This window comes from Cricetulus griseus, chromosome 8 (genome assembly GCF_003668045.3).
Source record: "Cricetulus griseus strain 17A/GY chromosome 8, alternate assembly CriGri-PICRH-1.0, whole genome shotgun sequence".
NCBI classification, from domain to species: Eukaryota; Metazoa; Chordata; class Mammalia; order Rodentia; family Cricetidae; genus Cricetulus; species Cricetulus griseus.
Window position 1 is genome coordinate 41,778,757 of NC_048601.1, and position 22,822 is coordinate 41,801,578.

Here is a 22,822-nt window from a genome sequence, read left to right on the forward strand (position 1 = left end):
CATTCATTGGGATTTTCAGCTTAGTCATTCTGTACAGCTGAACCACTGTACTCAGAATCCGTTTGCTCTGTTATTTATCTAACCCCTGACAACAACTGTCCTACTCTCTGCTTTTGTCTTACTGGGAAAAAAACTCATATATGTGATATGATCAATATTTATTTCTACTGCTGTAAATACAGGGTTTTTCTTCTTTTGTGAGACTGAAATATTTATTCTAAAGTATTGACCTCATTCTCTTTTTATTAATTAATTTATTGTATGTCCTGAATACAGTTTCCATTCCCTATATGTAAATCTATTCTCTCTCTCTCTCTCTCTCTCTCTCTCTCTCTCTCTCTCTCTCTCTCTGTGTGTGTGTGTGTGTGTGTGTGTGTGTGTGTGTGTGTGTACATGTGTATGTGTGTGTGTATGTGTGTGCTATGTGCATGCAGGAACCTACAGAGTTTAGGGAGGGAATCAGATGCCCTAGAACTGGGAATATGGGAGGTTTCAAGATACAATGTGGGTGCTGAGAACTGAAGCCTGGTACTTTGCAAAAACAGTAAGCACTTTTAAATGAATAAACACTTACCAGTGAGTTATCTTTCCAGCCCTCCTCACATTGTCTGTCCATTCACTCACTGATAAATCTCTGAATGGGGGAAGAAGATGATTCTAGAGAAGCACTTGGGGTAGGAACCTGTACTATGCCCACCTTGGATGCCTTCTGTAATACTATCATGTGTCATGCTGGGTTCCAGGTTTGAGGATCTGGGACAAAGGAGGAAAACATGTCTCTTCACAGAGCTTGTACAAAGAAAAGATGAAATGTGAGTAAGTTAAAAAAAATAAGTTCTGGAGGACAAAATGCCTTTCAGGAGAGAGACCCAACTAAGACAGAGGCTGTGAGATGGAAATAAGGCTGGATTGTAGAGAACCAAGGGGAAGGTTACAGAACGTTTAATGGAGAGAGGAAGGAAGTAGTGATCTGATTAGGAGCCAACCATTGGTCATATAGAGCAATAGTTATGCAAGTTTTGTGCAAACTAGCAAAATAGCAAAAACAGAGAATAGGATATTGTGGATTATGCAAGTACACTTTGATGGATGGGCAACCCTGATATAAATTGTCATATACACTGATTACATTTTAGGGTTGGTTATGCATGAAACATATGAATATGGATATGGCTATTAAATTGTAAATTTTTTAAGCACAGGCTCTAATTATTACTCACATTTGTATTTTTCAAAACATGTAGTGTATTGTAAGTATTCAACAAATATTTGTGGAAGCTAATTTTATTCTTTCTTGGATAGCTTCCCATATCTTAAAAGAACCCATAATTCTTCACTTAAGTGATGGCAGCCATTTCTTGGGAATGAAGAAAATTGTTTTTTATGGGTTTCTATTCATGATTGCCTATTTAAAATATGAGCAGTGTGGGTTTTAGTATGTTTTCCTCTCTGAATTGTTTCAAAGGCAGAGGGTGAGTGAATAGACTGAAGTCATAGGGGAATGTGTGGTCAGATGTTCAGTTGAGTGGACATCAATTTTATCTCATATTTATAAATGGAAACAAACTTTTAGAGTGGTAATAATTTCATCTCCCATATTCTGATACACAGCGTTATTAATAATTTACAGTGTTGTTTCAATTCTTCTGAGTTAGTCCACCAAGGCACATTTCTCGGGGCTTAGCAAGCTCAATTTTAAAAATGCCAACAACGAAAAACACCTTCTTGTTCCATGACCTGTTTCCTGCTGTAGTAACTGTCTTGCATATCTCCTTTCTATCTTCATCTAAAATTCATTGTTAAAGATGTTTCAGTAGGAAATCAGGTTTAAAAATATTTTTAAATGACCCTGTTTGAGTCTAGAATTCCTCCCCAAATGTATGTTTGAGATAGAATGTGTAAAATCATTACATTTTTAAAAGAGTTTTTTCTAACTCACTTTTATACATATTATGTGAGGGAGGATATGTACATGCACTCACAAATGCCACTCACAACTGTTGAAGTCAGAGGACACCTTGATGGAGTCAGTTCTGTTTCCTGGTCACTAGGAATCAAACTCAACTCAGGCTGTCACATTTGAAGGCAAGTGCTGTGATCCACTGATCCTTCTCATCAATTTATTCTCCACCTTCTTAAAGTTGAAAATTTTAAACAAAGAAATAACTTTAATGTTAGCATAGTTTAAGTTTTAGGCACTTTATTTTCCATGATAATTATCATAGAATTCTTTTTTATCCAGCTTACTGATTACAGAACCTTATACCTCACTATATTAATTATCTCTTTATTACCTCTGCTGGTTTGAATACCTTTGTATTTTATAACTTATTTAATGGGCTTATGTCTCTCAAAACATTTTTGAAACAGCATAGAAAGTGTATGCACAGAGGAGCCAGGAAGATAACTTTGTGGGTAAAACACTTCTCATGCAAGCCTGACAAATTGAGTTTAGAACCCTTATAAAACTCAGGAGCCTAATTTGGAGATATCCATCAGGACCCTCCCCTTGGAACTCTGGAACATTCCAGAAGATGGGAAGGAGCCAGAGAGGTCTAGGACGCAAGAAGAAAATGGCCCACAGAATCAACTAGCAGGTCTCGAAAGGGCTCACAGAGACAGAAAGTGGCAATTACTGAGCATGCATGGGTCAGCTTTAAATACTCTGCAACTATGTTATGGTTGTTAGTGAATGTTTTCGTGGAACTCCTAACAGTGGGAGTGGGGCTGTCTCTGACTCTTTTGCCTGTTCTTGAGACCATTTTCCTCCTACTTGGTTGCCTCATCCAGCCTTTATATGAGGGGCTAGTCTTATTGCATCTTGTAATGCCCTGTATAGTTGATACCCATAAGAGGCCTGGTCCTTTTTGAAGGGAAATGGAGGATCAATGGAACTAGGAGAGAGGGAAGGTGTGGCAGGGGTCTATGGTAGGGATGTATTGTATGAGAGATGAATAAATAAGAAAAAAAGGAGAAATCTCACCATCCTCTGCCCAAAACCGATGCTTAAATTCAGTCTCTCCCTCCCTTCCACTGTCCTTCTCCTTCTCTCCCTCCCTCTCAGTCACCTTCAATCCCTATCTCTTCCCTCACACTTTCTCTTTCTTCTGTCTCTCATTGTGTTTCTTCTTTCTTCTTCTGTCTCTCATTGTGTTTCTTCTTTCTCTTTTACACTTTCTGTATTTCTGTCTACATGCCATGTTCTGTCTACATGCTATGTTCAGTTGATCTCTCTCTCTCTAGGAGGCCTTTTCTTTTCTGAAGGGAAACAGAGGAGGAATTATCTGAGGAGAGGAGAGTAGAGAGAACTAGAAGGAGTTGTGGGAGGGGAAACTGTGTTTGGGATGTGTCGTATGAGAAAGTAAAAAAAAGAAAAATCAAATTCAATACAACAGCATTTTGTACTCTCAATGCCTATAAGGAGCACTAGGATATGGAGATGAGAATCTCTGCAAGTTCACAGCCTTGTGTGCACAGCTGTGAACAACAAGAGAGACCTGGTTTCAGATAAGGTGAACACGGTGAGGATAGATACCTTGTTTGTCCTCTAACAACCATATTTACCATGGCAGGCAAGTAACTTTCCTATCACACATAGGCTGTGTGTGCATGTACAAGCAGGCAAGCACACACACACACACACACACACACACACACACACACACACACACACACACACACTAATAAAGAGTGAACACAGAGAATACTTGAGGGAATAAAATTATGTCATATTTCTAGTTGCCTAGAATATTAGTTTCATTTAAACCTTATAAATCCTTATAGGGAATTGTTGCTTCATGGTCTACTGTAGCATTTTTTTGTTTGTTTGTTTGTTTTTGTTTTCAAAACCCAGAGGATGAATGTCTACAGTTTATTTACAGAGCCTAGGCCTGTATTTCCATTACTTAATACAGGTACAGAATTTTGACACAGATCTTTGTGCTAACAAATGGATAGAGAGAAAAAAAACTGTGGCTAATTAACAGCCACGGTGCCCACATAAGATGTAGCAACTTCATAAGGTGATGTACAACTCTTACTTAGCCAAGAAATGCATATGCATATAGCCAAAGCCAGAAGATGCTTGTGGAGAGAACATTGTGCATTATAGTGCCAGCACTCAAATGTGTAAAATATAATCCACTTCAAAGCTTCTCACCCCCTGTACTATCCAGAGGAAGCCTTAAATATTAAAATGGCTCAACCCTTCTGTGAAATAAATGAAACACAATACCACACCCCATTCAGCTTGCTTTACATGAATATTTTTTACTTACATATTTTTAATAATCTTCCTATCAAAGCTATTTTAAATGTGAACACAGATTTTGTGGAGGTCCCAAACTGAAAATGAAAAAGAAAGGTATTTACAGAATTTGGGGTTCTTTCTCTTAAAGACATGGTAGATCACCAGAACCCTCTCCTGAACATTGACATTATCATTATTGAGATTATACAGAGAACAGGTAAAAGACAGTTTCATTGTGTGGAACAGGTAAAAGACAGTTTCAAATGTCTTACCCCAAACTGTTTTACCTGAGTGACACAATATTGGCAATTTTATTTTATGCAAGAAAATTCAAGGTGGCAACCATGAAATATATAAAATTATCAAAAAGAAACAAGCATTTTTCAAGTCTTTCACTGGGGCATCTGGCATAAAGGCTTCCCAAACAGGTGTTGATTGTATAAGTAAATGATAGAATTGGTTTCTAATTTGATGCCCACAGAGTATTAGAAGATTTGAACTATCCTTAGTTGTGTCAAAATTTTTTGTTGTATGTATCCATGTATCTGTTATATGCATAGGGATGTCAAGATACTTTAAGTACTTAAAAACCTTTCTGCCCTAAGAATGTTAGAGACACTGAATAAAATTGTAAATCAACCACTTAAATATTGATGAATATCTATAAAAGATGATGACCTTGAAGCTGGAATAGCAGGAGTAAAATGCCTCTAGCTGGCAAGAACTCAATACCAGGTTAGCCTATAGAGCATACTTTATGTTTGCCTAAGCTTTGTCCTTGTATATGAAAATTGTTTCTGAACTCTTGGTATTTGTTGAGAAAGGTATGTTTATTGAAAACTTATGTACTAAATACCAATTCTTGGTAAGGTGCATCCTTGGAGATTTCAAAATGCTAACTGAGAACCTGTGTACAGATATTAAACACTTGCTAAATTCCTATGTAGATTCTATATGGCTATGACCTAAAACACAAAGGGTGCCAGATATTTTGACAGTAGGCATTGTGATTTCTTGTCCCTACTAGTTCTAGGATGAACTAACTAAACATATTTGTATTTTGACACAAATCTCAATACTATGACAGAGACTCTATTATGCAGAGTTTCAAATATTGTTTTTCAAAATATTGTCCATACATCAACAGGATAGATAGTACATAAAACACTGTTAGGAAGACAAAGCCTTGTAATCCATTGCTAACCCAATTTGATTGCATATTTTAAGGGAACCCCCATACAACTGTTACTCAGTATAATTTGGAAAATATAACTTTTTTCCATGTCTATCGATTTCTACATTAGGACAGATCATGGTGATCCATAGTCCTATCAAGACTGCTTAAAAATAGATAAAGGTAATCCCCCAGTATATATAAGTCCTGGGTCCAAAAATACTAACCTTTTGGGGCAAATCAGATAATCTCATAGCCTACAAGCCATTGCCCTGATGGAATTCCCCTTGTGTCAATAACATAAGCCTTACACCTCAATGTTATTGATGACCATGATTTCTGATCCACGGTAGAGGGACACTCATAGGAGTAAAAGTTCTGTAAGCCCTTCCTAAAGAATGTGTCTCTTTCCCCAGTGTTGCTGGAAGACTATGACATTGGAGCTTAGTTATTTCCTTTCCATCTTTGATATTTGAGGGCATAGAGTGACTATATTCTCCAGATATCTTGTCATGTAGTAGGGGACATTCCCTACCACACCACGGAGATGCTCAGTGCTTGTTCAAATATGATAGCAGGCTAATCTACCTCATTCTGGGATGAAGTAGTAGTAAAACATCTTTGCTCATCTTACATCATCTTTATCTACATAGAATATTGAAGCTTGCATATTGATTTTTACTTTCATTGATTGGACTCATTTCTGAAGTACAGAAGAATAGCATCTAATATGGAGAGCTTTTGAGTCTTAATAATCTTTGAAGTTTTCTGTTAACACAAGCCATCAAACCATCTCTTGTCTCATTTGTTCAAATCTGTGTTCTTTTTTTCTCAAAGTGTCTGAGTATTATTTGTAATCTTTACAAACACTCCATTGTAAAAGGACACAAACTTATTTTTGCTTGAGCCCTGTAGATTGCAGGAACTGTAGTATCAGTTGGAATGGAGTACCCTTTGGACCACCTGAGTTCTATAGGCATAGAATTAGTTTAGAAGGAAACAGTTGATTCACCCATATTGATTTAGGTCCAGTTGTATGGGACATATTTTCCAAATGTATTTTGAAAGATTGAATACAAGTAGAGGAGATGTTCCCAGATTGTTGACCATGTCCTTCTAAATAAAAGGTCATGTTAATGCACCAGAACTAGGTGTGTTTCTACAAGCTACTTATTTGAGCCAGGCTCTATTATCTCCAGCATACAGAGACCTGTTGAACATTATGCAAAAAAACAAAGCACTTATTACCAGCCCTGTGCTCACTCAGAGACAGGATGATTAACTGCTGAATCTTTCTCATTCTGTTCCTCTTTTCCTGAGAGACTTTCCTTTCTGACGAATCACTCAACTAATACTGTGAGATTCAAAAGATGAAACACCACATGGTATGGCTAAAAGAATGAAATACTAACATTACTTTTCTAAATGCTGTCTGCAGATTATCTTTGAGTCAAAGGGGGGCAGTTATTTTACTGAGTATGATGGGGGTCAGAGCATTTGTAAGGGAACAGATACACTGTCTTCTAAGCTTTTTCTATGACATTTATTTTCTCATATATTTGTATCAACATATATTTGTTTTTCTTAGCTGTCATTATTTATCCTGTAATATATTCGTTGTGAAAACTTTTCCCCTAGAGCTAATTGTAAGCATCAATCTTGTGGAATATATGCTCAGAAAGTACTATTCAAAACAGCCTTGTTATCTTCTGTGTAGCAGTTTAATCATTGTGATCTCATGTGAGCTCATCTCCACTGAGATGTACTTCCTGACAAAATGTTCAGTTGCAGTGTGTTTGTTAAAACTCAAGTTGAATAAATTACTGTAATATTCAGATCATAAGCCAGGGAATAAAAGACATTTTAAGATCTTCTGCTTTGTGTGCGGAAGGCTTCTTACTTTTCCTACTTGAAAATAGACTGTGCTATTACAGATGTTTAAATGTCATCATAAGTTGCAGGTCAGTGTTGCCTGGACAACAATATACCTTTTGAGAAAACAGTGTTGTTTTCTTTAAGTCATAAATCCAACACCATCCCTGAATTACAGCATAGACCAGAGGAGCAGCATAGAGCAATCACATCACCTCATACCAGACTAAGCACAGACTGCTCAAAGCCAAATGGAATAATTAACCTCTTACGATAAAAGGAAAGGCCATTAAAACATACACATAAAGGTGTCTATAAAACTAATCAAAAAGTTCAAATGCCATAATTGTTTAAGTTGCACTTTTCTCAAATCCAACTGGAGTACCATGTTTCTGAATGTTAATCTCATCCATCTTCATTTAACTTCTTGTGCCAAGAACAGTGTTATTCATTGATAACTACATTTTCAATTCTATTCACTTGCAGAAAAACCTGTTCCCAGAAAGTCTAGAAAGCAATTTCATTTATAGTGAAGTGGTATAAAATTTTCACTTCGAGTCTCTGTAGGGAAGCCTGGGTTATTGAAAGTTTTCTGTTGAGAAACAATTACTCCATCCATTTACTGAATATTGTTTATTTTTATGTTGTGTGAAATGCCCTGTGAGCCTTTTAGAACTTACTAGAAGAACCAATTTAGGAAGAAAATATCCAATTAGTTTAAAATTTTACGATACACACAGAGTTTGCATTCTATGAGAGTCAATGTGTTTGTTTTGAAGATCCTTCTACGGTTCCTAAGACCCTAGGCCTTGCCTCTGAAATTCTCCTTCATTTCACCATGGCCGTGCAGATAGCTTTGGTCAATTATAGTTACTGCACATAACACACTGTAGGATTTCTTTGTTTGTTTTTGTTTCATCCTTATTTTTTATGGTATTGGGACTCAAACAACAGCTACAACACATACTAGGCAAACTGGAAGAATTTCTTGATGTCTGACTGTTCTGTACATTGGTATTAAAATGTGAAATTTCATAGGATGATACAATAGCTAAAACTAATTATCTTGAAATCTTGGTAGCAAAACCAGAATTTCTAACCTTTAGCTCAGTGTTTATTGAATTGATGAGACATTTTTGCTGTGTTTTAAGACTGAGTAATTTCCAAACTGGTAGGTTCCAGTTACTTTAAGCCTCTCCTTCTAGCTCCATCCTAGGACTTGGGGAATCTGCATGTGACTTCATTTGAATTCCTTCATGAGCTTTAGATAACCTTGACCAATGTCTTACCTTTCTATGTTAGCTATAGCCATCAAACTTTCACTTTCTTTTTTTTATTAGCAACAATAATTATAATCAGGTAGATCAATGCCCTGGCCCCAGGTTTTGTTGTTGTTGTTTGTTTTTTGTTTTGTTTTTTTTTCTGAAAGGATTAGCAATCAAAACAATTCAGGACAGTTTCCTTGACTTTGTTCTTTTGCCTCTTCTGAGTCTTTTCTCTTTAGGAATTCTCACTCTCTTTTATACTTTTTTATAGACCTCAGTTCCCCTTCCCCTTCATCCCATTTCTGTTTATTTTTGCCCTAATAGAATAGTTTTCTTTCCTTAATCACAGCTAAGTAATTTCTATTGTTTATCCTATTGCCTTTGTTAGGGTTTCAATTTCTGTGAAGAGACACTATGATCACAGTAACAAAGGAAAACATTTAATTGAGCTGGCTTATAGTTCAGAAGTTGCATCTATGATAATCATGTTGGGACATAGTGGCATGCAGGCAGACATGGTGCTGGAGAGGTAGAGAGTTCTACATCTTGCCCAGGTAACAGGAAGTCTTAAGCATGTATGAGACCTCAAAGTCCACATCCACAGTGACACACTTCCTGCAACAAGGCTATACCTACTGCAGCAGAGCCAAAACTCCTAATAGTGTTAATTCCTTTGGAGGCAACTTTCTTTCAAACCAATTCACCTATCTTCTGTTATGCATTTTTTTATACTGTTAGGCTACTAGAGAAGTCCCACAAAAGACCATCATCCATGTATGCAAATCAGCAAGAGTGTTTATTATTTCACTATGCTGGGGTTGTCCATTCCACATAAAGGCAAAATGGTAACAACCCCAATAGGAGCTCACAGGCTCCTTTCAAGCATAGCCAAGGAAAGGTTCAAAGGCAGTTAGGTAATTTTATCTAGATTTGGGTTAAGCAAGTAGCGATCATATTAGTATATTCTTTTGTTTTTTTTGTTTTTTTTTTTTTGTTTTTTCGAGACAGGGTTTCTCTGTGTAGCTTTGGAGCCTATCCTAGCACTCAGTCTGGAGACCAGGCTGGCCTCTAACTCACAGAGATCCACCTGTCTCTGCCTCCTGAGTGCTGGGATTAAAGGCGTGTGCCACCAATGCCCAGCCCATATTAGTATATTCTAATTGGGCTAGGTAGGAGCAGGCCATGGCTATAGTTTTTCATTTTTGGGTAGGCCTGGACAAGTTCCAGGCTTTATCCTTGTTTGGTTATTACCTTGAGCTTATTAATTGTGGAGGTTCGCTGGCCTAGTACGTGCTGACTATGGGGGCTGGCTCAGGCCTGGTACTGCATGTACCAGGTCTCCTTGCCCTTGCTGTTGGGAGTGTTTGGGACTGATTATTTTCTGTTCATGGTTCTTCCTCAGAAACTGCTTGCATGGTTCCAAAAAGGAAGGACCAACATGCAGTTCTTAACTGAGTTATTAGGGCAGGTTGTCATGATATTAGCCTGGCCTCTCAGATACATATATAAAAATACAAAACAATATCAGACATATATGACATATGTGAATATATATGTGTATTTATATGTGTGTAACAAACACTGTTGGCACTCCACATAAACAAGCTTTGCATCCTTGGATTCTACCACCCCACCGTATCAGTATGCGACGGGAGAGATGGCTCAGCAGTTAAGAGCACTGACAGCTTTTACAGAGTACTCAGGTTCAATTCCTAGAACTCATGTGTTAGCTCATAATCAACTATAACTGAAGTTCCAGAGTTTCTGATAACCCTTTTCTGTCTTATGTGAAAAAGAAAGCTCAGCTGCTTTGTGAAATTTACTGTGTATAAGTTCCATGTGTGTGTATTCAATGTACTTCCTTTAAATACACCTTTCATCTCCTTTATCCCCCCCCTTTCTACTTCTCCTAGAATGTCCATCACATCTCCCTTTCAATTTCATGTGCTCCTTTTATAATTATTTTTTATTCATTTTATGTTCTGCATGTAAGTGTATTGTCTGACTGTATGTATATGTGCCATGTGCATGCCTGGTGCTCTTGGAGATGACAAAAGGGTATCTAAAGAGAAGGGATAGTTGTGAGCCACAACTTGTGGATGCTGGTAACCAAATCTATGTCCTTTGAAAGAGTGACAATTGTTCTTAACCACAGAACAATCTTTCCAGCCCTCTGCTCATTTATTTTTAACATACCATATCCAGTTAGTGTTGCCCATAGGGACATGACCACAAAATCATCCACTGGAGCCTGGAAAACCTATCACTGGCCACAGCCCTCCTCTACCAAGCATCAACTGCCAGTAACTCCTTGGTTAGGGTTGGGCCTGAGGAGTCCTTTCCTTCTCCAAGTAGCAATTTAAACTAAATTTTGCATAGGTATTGTACAGGGAACCACAGCTGCTGTCAGTCCATGAGTACAACAGGCAGGTCATGACTACAGGACAATATTTACCATTATTCCTCCCAATCCTAATGTTCTTTTTTTTTGTCAGAATAAAATATGAAATTTATTTAAAGGCAAATAATGTATTTTATTACAACTATTTGAAGATGTAATTACTAGTAAATGGCAACATTTAAACACTTAGAAAAATATTAAGCACTATTCCTGTTTTAGTGATTGTGTGCTTGCTTCTTCTTTTTTTTTTTCAATGGATATTTTTTATTTGAATTAGAAACAAGAGTGTTTTACATGACAATCCCAGTTCCCTCTCCCTCCCTGCCTCCCCTACCACCCTCAAACTAAAACTCAACCTATCACATATCCTTTCTACTTCCCCTGGATTGTGAGTCCTTCCATAGGGTGTCAACAGAATCTATCTTATCATTTAGGATAGGGCCTAGGCCCATGCCCATGTGTCTTGACTCAGGGAGTATTCCTCAGTGTGGAATGGGCTCCCAAAGTCGACACCTATGTTAGGGATAAGTACTGAACTAGTACAGGAGGTCCCCGAGATTTCCAAAATTTCCTCACTGAAACCCATGTCCCTGGTATCTGGATCAGTCCCATGCTGGTATCCCAGCTATCAGTCTGGAAACCAAGAGCTCCGTGATGTTCAAGTCAGCTGTTTCTGTGGGTTTCACCAGCCTGGCCTGGATCACTTTGCTCTTCACTCATCCTTCTCATCTGGATTCCAGTTCAGTTCAGTGATTAGTTATGGGTATCTGCTTCTACTTCCACCAGCTGCTGGATGAGGTTATTGGGTGGCATATAAGTCAGTCATCAATCCCATTATCAGGGGAGGGCATTAGCCTCTCTTCTGTTGCTTAGATTGTTAGTTGCTGTCATCTTTGTAGATCTCCAGACATGTCCCTACTGCTTGATTTCTCTGTATACTTAAAATGTCTCACTCTATTATGGTATCTCCATTCTTGTTATCTTCTATTCTTCCCCTGACTCAACCTTTCTGCTGCCTCACATCCTCTGAACCTATCCTCTTCTGGATTGGTGGGTATGTATTGTTTGAATCTGGTTTTATCAAAGAATATCTTGTTTTCTCCATCTATATTAATCGAAAGCTTTGCTGGGTATAGTATTCTGGGCTGGAATTCATGATCTCTTAGTGTAGGTAGAATATCTATCCAGGACCTTCTGGCTTTCAGATTTCCAAGGAAAACTCAAGTGTAATCTGATAAGGTTTGCCTTTATATGTTACTTGCACTTTTTCCTTTGCTGCTCTTAATATTTTCTCTTTATTCTGTATCTTTGGGGTTTTGATTATTACGTGTTGAGGAGACCTTTTTTTTGGTTCAGTCTTTTTGGTGTTGTGTAGACTTCTTGTACTTTCATTTGCATGTCTTTCTTTAGGTTGGGAAAGTTTTCTTCTATGATTTTGTTGAATATGTTTCTGTGCCTTTGAGTTGGATTTCTTCTTTACCTAATATTTTTAGTTTCGGTCTTTTCTTGGTATCCCATATTTCCTAGCTATTTTGTGTTAGGGATTTGGTGGATTTAAGATTTTTTTTCTTTTTTTGGTTGATGAATCTATTTCTCCTAGTGTGTCTTCAACTCCTGAGATTCTCTCTTCCATCTCTTGTATTCTGTTGCTTACCCTTGCATCTGTAGTTCCTGATCATTTACCCAGCTTTTCTATGTCCAGCACTCCCTCAGATTGTGCCTTCTTTATTTTCTCTATTTCCATTTTTAGGTTTTGAACTGTTTCTTTGAGAAATTTGTTTATTTCTTGCATTTTTGGTTTGTTTTTTCTTCCAATTCTTTAAGGGATTTTCTCATGTCCTCTTTGAGTCCCTCTATCATTTTCCTGATATGTTTTAAGGTCATTCTCTTCAGCTTCATCTGCATTTTTAGTTCAGGTCTTGCTGGTGTATGGGCCCTGGTCTCTGGTGGTGTCATATTTGGTTTTCTGTTGTTGAATGTGCTTTTACATTGTCCTCTTCTCATCCTTTCTTCTGGTGGGTGTAGCAGGAGTCTCTTCCTCTCCTGGTGGATGTATATCAAGGTTCCCTTCTGGTAGATGCAAACAGTTCCAATACTCTGATGTCTGTTCTCTTCTCCTGGGCCAGTGGATGGAGGTGGGACTGTTACCAGGGACTTGGCAGTGTCTGGGTGTATTGCATCCTGCTGCTGAGTTCAGATCCAGTGATCAGACCCCTGGTGTCAGATGTTCCTGAGTAGTGCTGCCTCAAATGTTCTTTATTTCTCTTCTTTATCCATGTTTTCTGAGTCTAGAGTCTGGGAGGGGTGAGGTAGGTGTGAAAATGGATGCCTCATCTGTAGCTGAACATTCACAGTTGCTTCTTCTCAGCCATTTGAACAGTAATGAATCTCTATGAATTGATGATCACAATAAGAAACATCTCTAACCAAAGCTGTACTGGAAATGTGCAAACTTCATTTTCTCTTTATTCTCTAGGCAGTGAACATAATCCTATCTTAGTTACATTGTCTTAACTATAAGAAGTCTAAGAATAAATTTTCTGTAATTATTACATAGGTTGTACACCTTCTTATATAAGAAACTTGATATCGTCTGGGGATGGCCTAGAACCAATCCCCAATAAATAGCAATAAGTGACATTATTTGTATATGTGTACAAAAATGACACTATGTGTGTATATGTAAAATGTGCATATTGTGTGTATAATAGTATTTAAATATTCCCTTTAAAATTTCCACTTTAATCTAATGTCCTCACCATCTCGCCTGCATGTTCTACTGAATAGGTCCAGGGGTATAGACATTTATTGACTGATTTACATATGGTACCATGTTGACAGTAGGATGCAAGCCTTTGAAAAAAGTTTATCATCTGTTTGCACAGATTCAACACACATAGTTAAAAATATGAACCATGAAAGATAAAAGACATTTAAGTGTGAAATGCAAGGCACGATAATGCTTTTAGGTATTCAGTAAAAAAGAGATTGTAATTATGAGTAGGCATTCTGTGCAATAAAGATATAGAGATCAGACAAATGAGGGGTTATGCTGTCTCATTCCTCCTGCTCAGTGCAAATGAACTATATCTCTTAGAAATGATACCTAAAGCAATTGCCCCTCCTTATATCATCCTCTCTTTCTCCTTCAGAGTGCTTCCCTGAACCCTGTTCTTTACACATTTACTTAGTCTTTTATTGTCTTTGCCTCTAAAGATTAATATTCCTAAAAGAACACCACATTATTGTCTTGCTCACACTGTAATCCCAGCACATTACATGTAAAACATTCATTTCCATTTCTTTAATGAGACAGTTATATGCTACCTCTTTAAGAATACAAGTTGGAGCAAAAGACCCATTTGTTAAGCCCATGGAGTTACCGAAAGTCTTCAGTAGCTCCATGTCTCTCTGTCTCTGTCTCTCTCTCTTTCTCTCTCTGTCTCTCTGTCTGTCTCTGTCTCTGTCTCTCTCTGTCTCTCTCTGTCTCTCTCTGTCTCTCTGTCTCTCTCTCTCTCTCTCTCTCTGTGTGTGTGTGTGTGTGTGTGTGTGTGTGTGTGTGTGTGAATTCTTTCATTTTCTCAATTCACAAAAATTATGTATTGGTAGACTATACTAAATTACTACTTTGAGCAATGGATTATGAAAGAGACACATCACTTACATTCTAAGAGTGACTACTGCACGTTTGTTGTTCTGATTTTTGTTTACTTTAGGATTTCCTTTTTAAATGATGGGGGACTCAAAATTCTGAATGTGACTAAGGCTGATGCTGGAACCTACACCTGTACAGCAGAAAACCAGTTTGGGAAAGCAAATGGCACAACACACTTGGTGGTGACAGGTGAGTGCTTTTCTTAGAGATTTCTTTATTCTAGGCTAAACTGTATTTCACGAGAGGAAAACATAAACATATATACATGTACTGGAAGCACTAGGTAGACTCAATGGGTTTAAAGAGTGTGCATGAAATTGAGGGACAAAGGGATGGAGAGGTATAGGAGGAGTTTAAGGAGAGGGAGTGTGAACGATTTGATCGATATACTTTGTATTAATGTCAGAGTTCTCAAACAATATTTAGTTAAAAATGAACACATTCATCACATGTTTCTTACACTGTATAATGCACTGTGAAGTCAGAACACTGGTTTGTTTAAGTGTAAAGGTATGATACCTAGACTTTTATTTGTCACAGCACAGGACACATGGATGGACACAGTAGGTACTTTGCTGGCTCCCTGGGCCATAAGAAATACAAGTGTAATATTATGATTATCTTTACTTTGTGTTGTTGAGTATTCCTATTCCATTTTCTAGAGAAGTTCAAGTTCATGTAGAAATCTTAGATGTTAATGAGATTCTCTTGGGGTTCAGGATATATTTTATTCTTTTATCCTTTCAATTATATGTTCAGCATTTTGTGAGACTCGTGCTTGGGGTATGTCAATGGGAATACAGACAAAGATAATTACTTGTGAACCTTACATGCTACATCAGGAAGGATCATAGACCACAGAGTGATAAGGAAAAAACAGATTATTAAAAATGAAAAATTGCAAGCCACTAAGAAAGTAAATATGAGTGCGGGCAAATGAGGTAAGTTGGAGGCAAAACAGGCTACCTCCAGTTGGCTAGCATGAGACACGAAGCACAGATTTCCGGGAAACTAAGTGTTAGCAGATTTCTTAGGGGCAGTTATGTAGACATGTTGTAGACTTGTTAAGACTTCTGTTTTCAGTCTGTTTTGAAGAGAGAAGCCAGTGTAGTGTTTTCCGCAGAGAAATGCTATCACAAAAGTTTGTTTCTCAAAGAATTGCTCTGTTGTGATGATAGTAAAAGGATCCAGACAAGAGGCCAGAAGAGATCACAAGATGTTCCCATGAAGGCAGCAGGAGGTGACAATTATCAAGAGTAACCAAAGAGATGGTTCCACAGGCAACTAGGAGCTCCATAGATTGGGCATAGACTCAGCAGGAAGTGCTGTTCAATCAGATGGGAGGTTCCTGAAGATAAAGAAGTCCAGAATGGCTTCGAGATGAAGACTAACAGCAAAGCTCACTAACAAACTGCTCCCCATGCATGAGGCTCTGGGATTGACTGCCAGCACTGAAAGGGAAAGAGAACAAAGGGAGGAAAAGAAGGGAAAGAGGGGGATGGGAATGAAGGAAGGAACTGTAGGCTGAGTAGGTCCATAAGTGTAAGAGTTTAGACTTTGGGGAGAGAGTTTAAAGAGGAGGTACTGAACCAGCAGTTTTTTATATCATAATGAGTACTCGAAGCCAAGAAATGAAGCCCATTGATTTGTACAATTAATATGACAGTAATTTACATTTTTAAAATGATAGAGCTTAACACATTTCACATTAAGAAATTTAGGAACCAAAGAGGCCTCCTGAGGGGAGGTGGGAAAAAAAGCTGTCTGACTGGCACAGTATAAAGAGACTAAGAATGTGGTGTGAAGGAGACCCAGTGAAGCGGAGGCAAGACGGATGAGAGGTCAAGGCATAAAAGACCTAAGTTTTACCACTGGATATTACAACACAGCTTTTCCTAGGGACCCTAATGGAGCTAGGTCAGATGAGAGACTAAAAGCCTTAGTAGACTGGGTTGAAGAGGTAATTTTACTCTCTCTGTACAAATAGTTCTTTGATGAGTTTTATTGTCTTGGGGTAAAATGCTGTATGAAACAGTGGGAAGGTAGAGTCAAGAGCAGTTGAATTCATTATTAGTGGAATGTATCTAATTGTAACAGGGGAACATGTGTAGGTGGGCATTAGCCCTGTAAGCCAGTGTCTTGGCATAGTGGGTGTCTCCTGACATATTTTCTACATCTGTAATCAAGGACAGTTTGAATTTATTTGCATTTTCATTTGAATACATTTGATATTCCTTGAAGATTTGTGAGAACAGGGGAGTTCCTATTTCTACTCTCGTATTTCACAAAACTATGAAACTAAAGTGAATTGATTTTGTCACTGGTATAGCTTATTTGCAGGTGAGCTTCCATTCTGCACATATATCTTCTTCAAACTCATATATCTTAATTCTCTTAAGAAAAATTTGTGAGGCCAGTAAGATATAGTATAATTTTACATCAAGATGCCACTTTAATCTTGAAGACTTTGAATCACATAGATGTGTACACTCATGCATATACAAATATATACATTCCAACTCAGATGAACAACCTGCCTATAAAATTACTTTTATCAGCATTAAAATTTTGTTTATAATTTGTCTATCCAACAGAACCAACCAGAATAATTTTGGCTCCTTCTAACATGGATGTTGCTGTTGGTGAGAGCGTCATTTTACCCTGCCAGGTGCAGCATGATCCCCTGTTGGATATTATGTTTGCCTGGTATTTCAATGGAGCTCTTACGGACTTTAAGAAAGATGGATCCCACTTTGAGAAAGTTGGTGGAGTAAGTTATGTTATTTTTCTAATATTCTTTTTATTATATGGGTCTATGATAAGTTTCCTCTCAAAAATATCTGTGATGCAGACAACGCATAGCAGAGCTCCTCAAGTTGGGAAATTAAATTTGGCTTCTGCATTCTTCTAGTGTGGTCTAATTTTATTTTTGTTAATCACTAGAAATTAAGAATATTTCCTTTAACCTATAACTATAATTAGAAATGGTTCAGTCTCCATTTATATTTAATGTTATCCTTCATAACATTTTTGTGGTTGGTATGCCATCCAAAGTGTTTTATTTTCAAATAGCCAATCTGTGATGCAATAGAAGGCAGCTTTGTGTTACTTACATTCATTTAGATGCCACGGTAGATGTTTAATCAAAGGCAGTCTTTGGAGTACCATTGGGCATTAGCTATAAGACTCTTCAGTTCACAGGCATACAAACTCAGGATTTGAAAAGTGTAATAAATTTCTCTAAGTCATGGAAGGAATGGATAGTGGAGCTTCAAGGCCTGAGCTTGTCTGTTTGTCTCTATAATGAAAATACTCTCATATATCCTCTTCTTTTCTGTCTCATTTGTGATAAATCCAAGGTAGGAAAAGTATGGATTTCAAGGAAAAGTTAACAGTTGAAGAATGGCTAAGAAATTAGTTCATACTGAACCAAAAGTCTAACCAAAGTCTTCATAGCTTTGTGTATATTTGTGAGCTCAGTTGAGCAATACCAACCTTGTTGATAATTTGTGAGGCCCACTGACCGTGAGAGGATCATTCACTTTGGAAAGATGTGAAATCTGAGCCTTGTATCTTTAGACTTACTGTGTAGTTATCAGTAAAGTAGACAACCACACAATGGCCAACTCAGTGATATTTCTTTGACAAGGGTTTCTTGTTAATTATATACATATGTACACATGGTCATATCAGAGTTCTATGCTACTTCATAAGATTCTCCTTGTGACTAAAATCTGCTTTCCTAAATGATATGTCCAAATCTTAGAACCCAGTACTTTAGAACTAGGACTGTTGCAGAAATATGCATTAAATTAAGATGAGGTCACCCTGGAGTGAAATGGGGCTTTATTTAATACAAATGATGATCTTAGAAAAATAATGCAGTTTGTATAGAGATACACAAAGAAGAGAACACTATGGAAAGACAGCCAAGGAGGAGTAAATATCATGTGACAGTCAAAACAGTGATGTCTCCACAAAGCAATGGATACCTGGGATCCAAAGGAGCTGGAGAAAGTCAGAAGACACACACCCCTAAGGATTCTGAAGGGAACATAGCTGTGTCTGCAATCTTGATTGAAGATTTACAGCCCACAGAATTGGAAGAGGACATATGTCTGTTGTTTTAAGCCATTGTTGATGTTTTTGTTGTTATTGTGACAACCTCAAGAAACTAACACATGCAAAAGAAAAATAACTAAATGTGGTGTTAGATAACATGTCACAAGTAGAAATAAATTGAGTACCATTTTTGTTTCCCATCATCTGGCTTTATTTAGTTTGAGGAGAACTGGTTTTCTAATTGCTCTCCCTGTTTCAAGGCTTTGAGAATGTTTTCAGTTGCTACAAGCCCTCAGCATTCCTTTTCTCATTCCTTCAAATGCCCACTTGAAAATTGTCACTCCTGTCTTCCATAACAACAGGAAAAATGTGTGCCAACATTCTCAAATTAGCACTCTCCTCTATCTGAGTCCCTTGTGATACTGCCTAAGGTTGTGAAGAGTCTTGAGAAGGATAAATACCTCCAGTTACCTTCATAATGTCCCATTATCCAACCTGGGAAATAATTCTCTAAGCAAGTTCTGTCATAATGTCCCATTATCCATCTTGAAAAATAATCGTCTTAACAAGTTCTCCTTGTTTAAATTCTTAAATGAAGACTTCAATTTGAAGCATTAGTTACTTCTGCTCTGTCATAAAGTTGTTTGTGATTTATCATCTGGATCATAAGCTGTTGCAATATGTTATCCAATACAAGACCCTCTGTATTAGTTAATGCTATATAAATATCACCGAGACATTCCAAATCCGAAGAAGTTTGATGGTAGTATGTAGAAATGCTTACAGACTCAAATGGATAGCTGCTACTGTGTACAATGAACTCAGAGTTAAGTACTTTCAAGTTGATAATGCCACTTAACTCTCCCAATTGGCAGAGGATGGATGGTTTGTATACAAGACGTCATCTTTGGGAAGAGTTAAGTTTCAGAAATGTGGAATTTTATAAGTTAAGCCACTTTTGTTTCTTGTACAACATGAAAGTTCGTGGCCTTTGATTTTTCTATTGACTCATACTATTAGAAACTTAATATTCTCACATCAGTATAAAAAAGTAAGCTATGCAAAATAACATTGTCCTTAAGCACAAACAATTAAGTAAATCAGTTTTCGCTTGCATGGGAAAGAAATTATATGGTAACCCTTGTTTTCTGATTTTGTATTTAGTGCCGTGTACATAATAATAACTAGTATGTATGTTCCTGTCTCTCTCTCCTTCTCCCTCTCCCTCTCTCTCTCTCTTTCTCCTATTCATCTCTGTCTTTCTCTCTCTTTCTGGTATATTCATAGATACATTCTTTTTTCCCAAAACAGCAAAATGTAAACAAAGAAGCAGGTGAGTGGTAGGGTTGCCTAAGGAAGGTTTATCATCTATGATTCATGTTGCCAGTAGAGAGGATAGTTTACATTACAGAAAAATTGACTCATATCATTGACCAATGGATTCAGCTAGTTGCTTTTAGGACTACATTAGAAACCTGGAACTCGACATTTATTTTGAAAAAAAAAAAGGTTTAGTTCATAATGTTAAAAGTCTCCACAACTGTTACTGTATATTAGAATAGTAAACCAAAGGATTATAGAATACCAGTCACAACTTTCTGCAATGTCAGAATGATGCACTCAGAATTTATTTAACCAAGTACCAGAAGCAAATTGCAACAAAAGAAAAGGCTGGATCCAAATATATGCTTCAGTTTGTGCCAATAACACAAAAGGAAGTTGTGTCATTCAAAGATCAGTAAGTGCTTAAGTTTTAATCTCTTCACATCAGATTTTTAGTGTTTGCCATGAGATCTTGAAGACATTGGTTTCTCTGTGAGTGTTTTTTTTCTTTTTCTAGCCATAATAAGATATTTTCCTATACTATTGTATACATGCAGATAATTTATGTGCCCACTCATGTCATTTGTGCATTGTTTATGGAAAGTTAAAAGAGACAGTCTAACAATGTGTATAGTGGATAACATTCTATCAATCTCATATTGAATTCAAGATTTCATCCCATGAATTCACTCAGAAAAGGCATTTCTTGCCTTACCTTAAATAGATCTCAGCTTCCACTGATCAGAACAGACAGCCCAAAGGCCAAGAGAAACAAGAGAATACTGTTGGCATAAATCTGAAAAATCCTTAGGGCCTAGCTTTTAGGGACATTCAAGGACACTTTTTGGTTTCCTTAAAAAGTGAAATTTTACAGTTAAGACATCATACCAGGGCATTCTACAAATAGAAACTTCGAAACCTAGACATAGTAGGTATCCACTATACATTCACTGTAAGATGCTTCAATATATGGGATTTGTATTATGTGGGGGGGGTATATTGTTTATGATTTAATAAAGCCACTGGAGATCAAAGTGCAATGCTAGCTACAACCATAGAGCCAGGAAGTGGTGATATACATCTTTAATTCCAGCAGCCACACTAGCTAGTCATATTTAGACCAGGTGATGGTGGTACATGCCTTTAATCCCAGAACTCAGGAGAGTGAGACAGAGGGATCTTGTTAGTTCAAGACCACACTGAGCTATGTGAAATTGATCCAGTTTAAAAGAGAAACAGCTTACACAAAGGAGACCTCAGCACTTGGGGTCCCATGCCTTCAATCCCAGCTCTAGAGAGATATATAAGATAGGAGTGGGGCATTCAGTATTCAGGCTCAGAGATTTATTCTCCAGCCATGCTAAGGACAGGACAGCCCTTTCCACCTGAGACAGTGGTGAGAGCTAGTGGCTGGATGCTTGACATCTCTGATCTTCAGCTTGAACTGCAATATCTGGCTCTGGGTTTTGATTAGCAGGTACTTTAGAAATGAATGATGTCTGCAACCAAACAGAACAATTTCACAAACGTTTTGTGGAATTGGGTCTATGATGAATTAGAATGTATGTGGATAAAAGTCACTGGAAGCAGGAAGAAGGAGAGCATGACAACCAAAGGAGCAAGAAGGATAGCAGTGACAATCAATCTGTCATTCATTTAACTGGCTCACTTCAGTGTGATTTATCCCCCACAGGCCACAATCTCAGTGTGCTTGTAGCAGCTACATATGAGCTTAACATTTAATCTATTCTTCTGCTCTCAGTAGTTGATAAGCCCATGTTCCAGGATGCTCTTTTCTATGTGGTAATATGACATTGTCTCTTGGGATTAATTAACTTCATTGAATGATTTGGATATGAAAACAGTAGTTATTTTCAGTATAAAACTTGTTATGTAAAAGATATGAGGATTTTCAATACCAAGGTAAAAACCATTATTCCATGGATTTATCAATATGATGTTCTAGTGCTTAAAACATATTTTTAAAAGTGTTTAAAACCTCAAGTTTTATGTGCAATCTAAATTAAAAGTATTAGCTTACTTGGAAGGAGCATTAAGAGAATGCACCCAGAATTGTGCCCAGAGTAGAAATTCACCTGATAAATGGTACTAATTGTCATATGCATACTCCATGAGGAATAATTCTGCCCATAATGAGCTTTTAGGATAGACACTTAGGACTTCCCCAGACACTAGGTTAAGTAATTCATATGCTCAAAACTCTTGATGTTTAGGTATTCCCATAACTCACCGTTTATCTATCTTCTCATGCAGAAGTTCCCCTTCTGCTTATAATGCCACTGGTAATTCAGCTTCTATCCCATAAGTAAATCATTTACCAAGATGAACAGTCAAAATACATCTTCTAGTATAAGGTAACCCTTTTGGGATAAATTCAAATTCACAAGAAGTTACGAAATGAAAGACAAACAATGTGCAGTGTGTTGTATTAAAACCATTAAAACAGCCATGTCCCAATAAAATAGCTGTAACACTAAAGTTGTCAATCTCATCTTTATCACACCACTCCTTCCAAGGTTCAGAGATCATTGTAGAAGAGGGGGCAGAAAGATTATAAAGCCAGAGGCATTCGTGAATGCCTGTAAAGAAGGGTGTCTTCTAGACACAGCAGGGCAGATAAACATATTAACTCAAAGATGTTGTGATGGTATTCATAAGTTCTACGCAATCTCAAGCTAAACCAAATTTCAGTAAGGAGAGGGAAATTGAATATGAAGTCCCATCCCTCATCAAGAAGCTGGTGGCAAGTGAGAGCCGCTGCAAGGGGGAAAGTCAGTTTTTCTGAGAGAGAGAGAGAGAG

General features: G+C 37.4%; 1 protein-coding gene across 1 annotated transcript in view; it reads left to right on the forward strand.

Annotated features, from left to right (window-relative positions):
* Cntn3 (contactin 3) overlaps nt 1-22,822 on the forward strand; it is a 296,693-nt gene that overhangs the window by 211,591 nt on the left and 62,280 nt on the right. The window contains exons 11-12 of the mRNA XM_027428982.2: nt 14,678-14,805; nt 17,211-17,386. Of these exons, the coding sequence (XP_027284783.1) occupies nt 14,678-14,805; nt 17,211-17,386 (304 nt within the window). The remainder of the gene's footprint in view (nt 1-14,677; nt 14,806-17,210; nt 17,387-22,822) is intronic.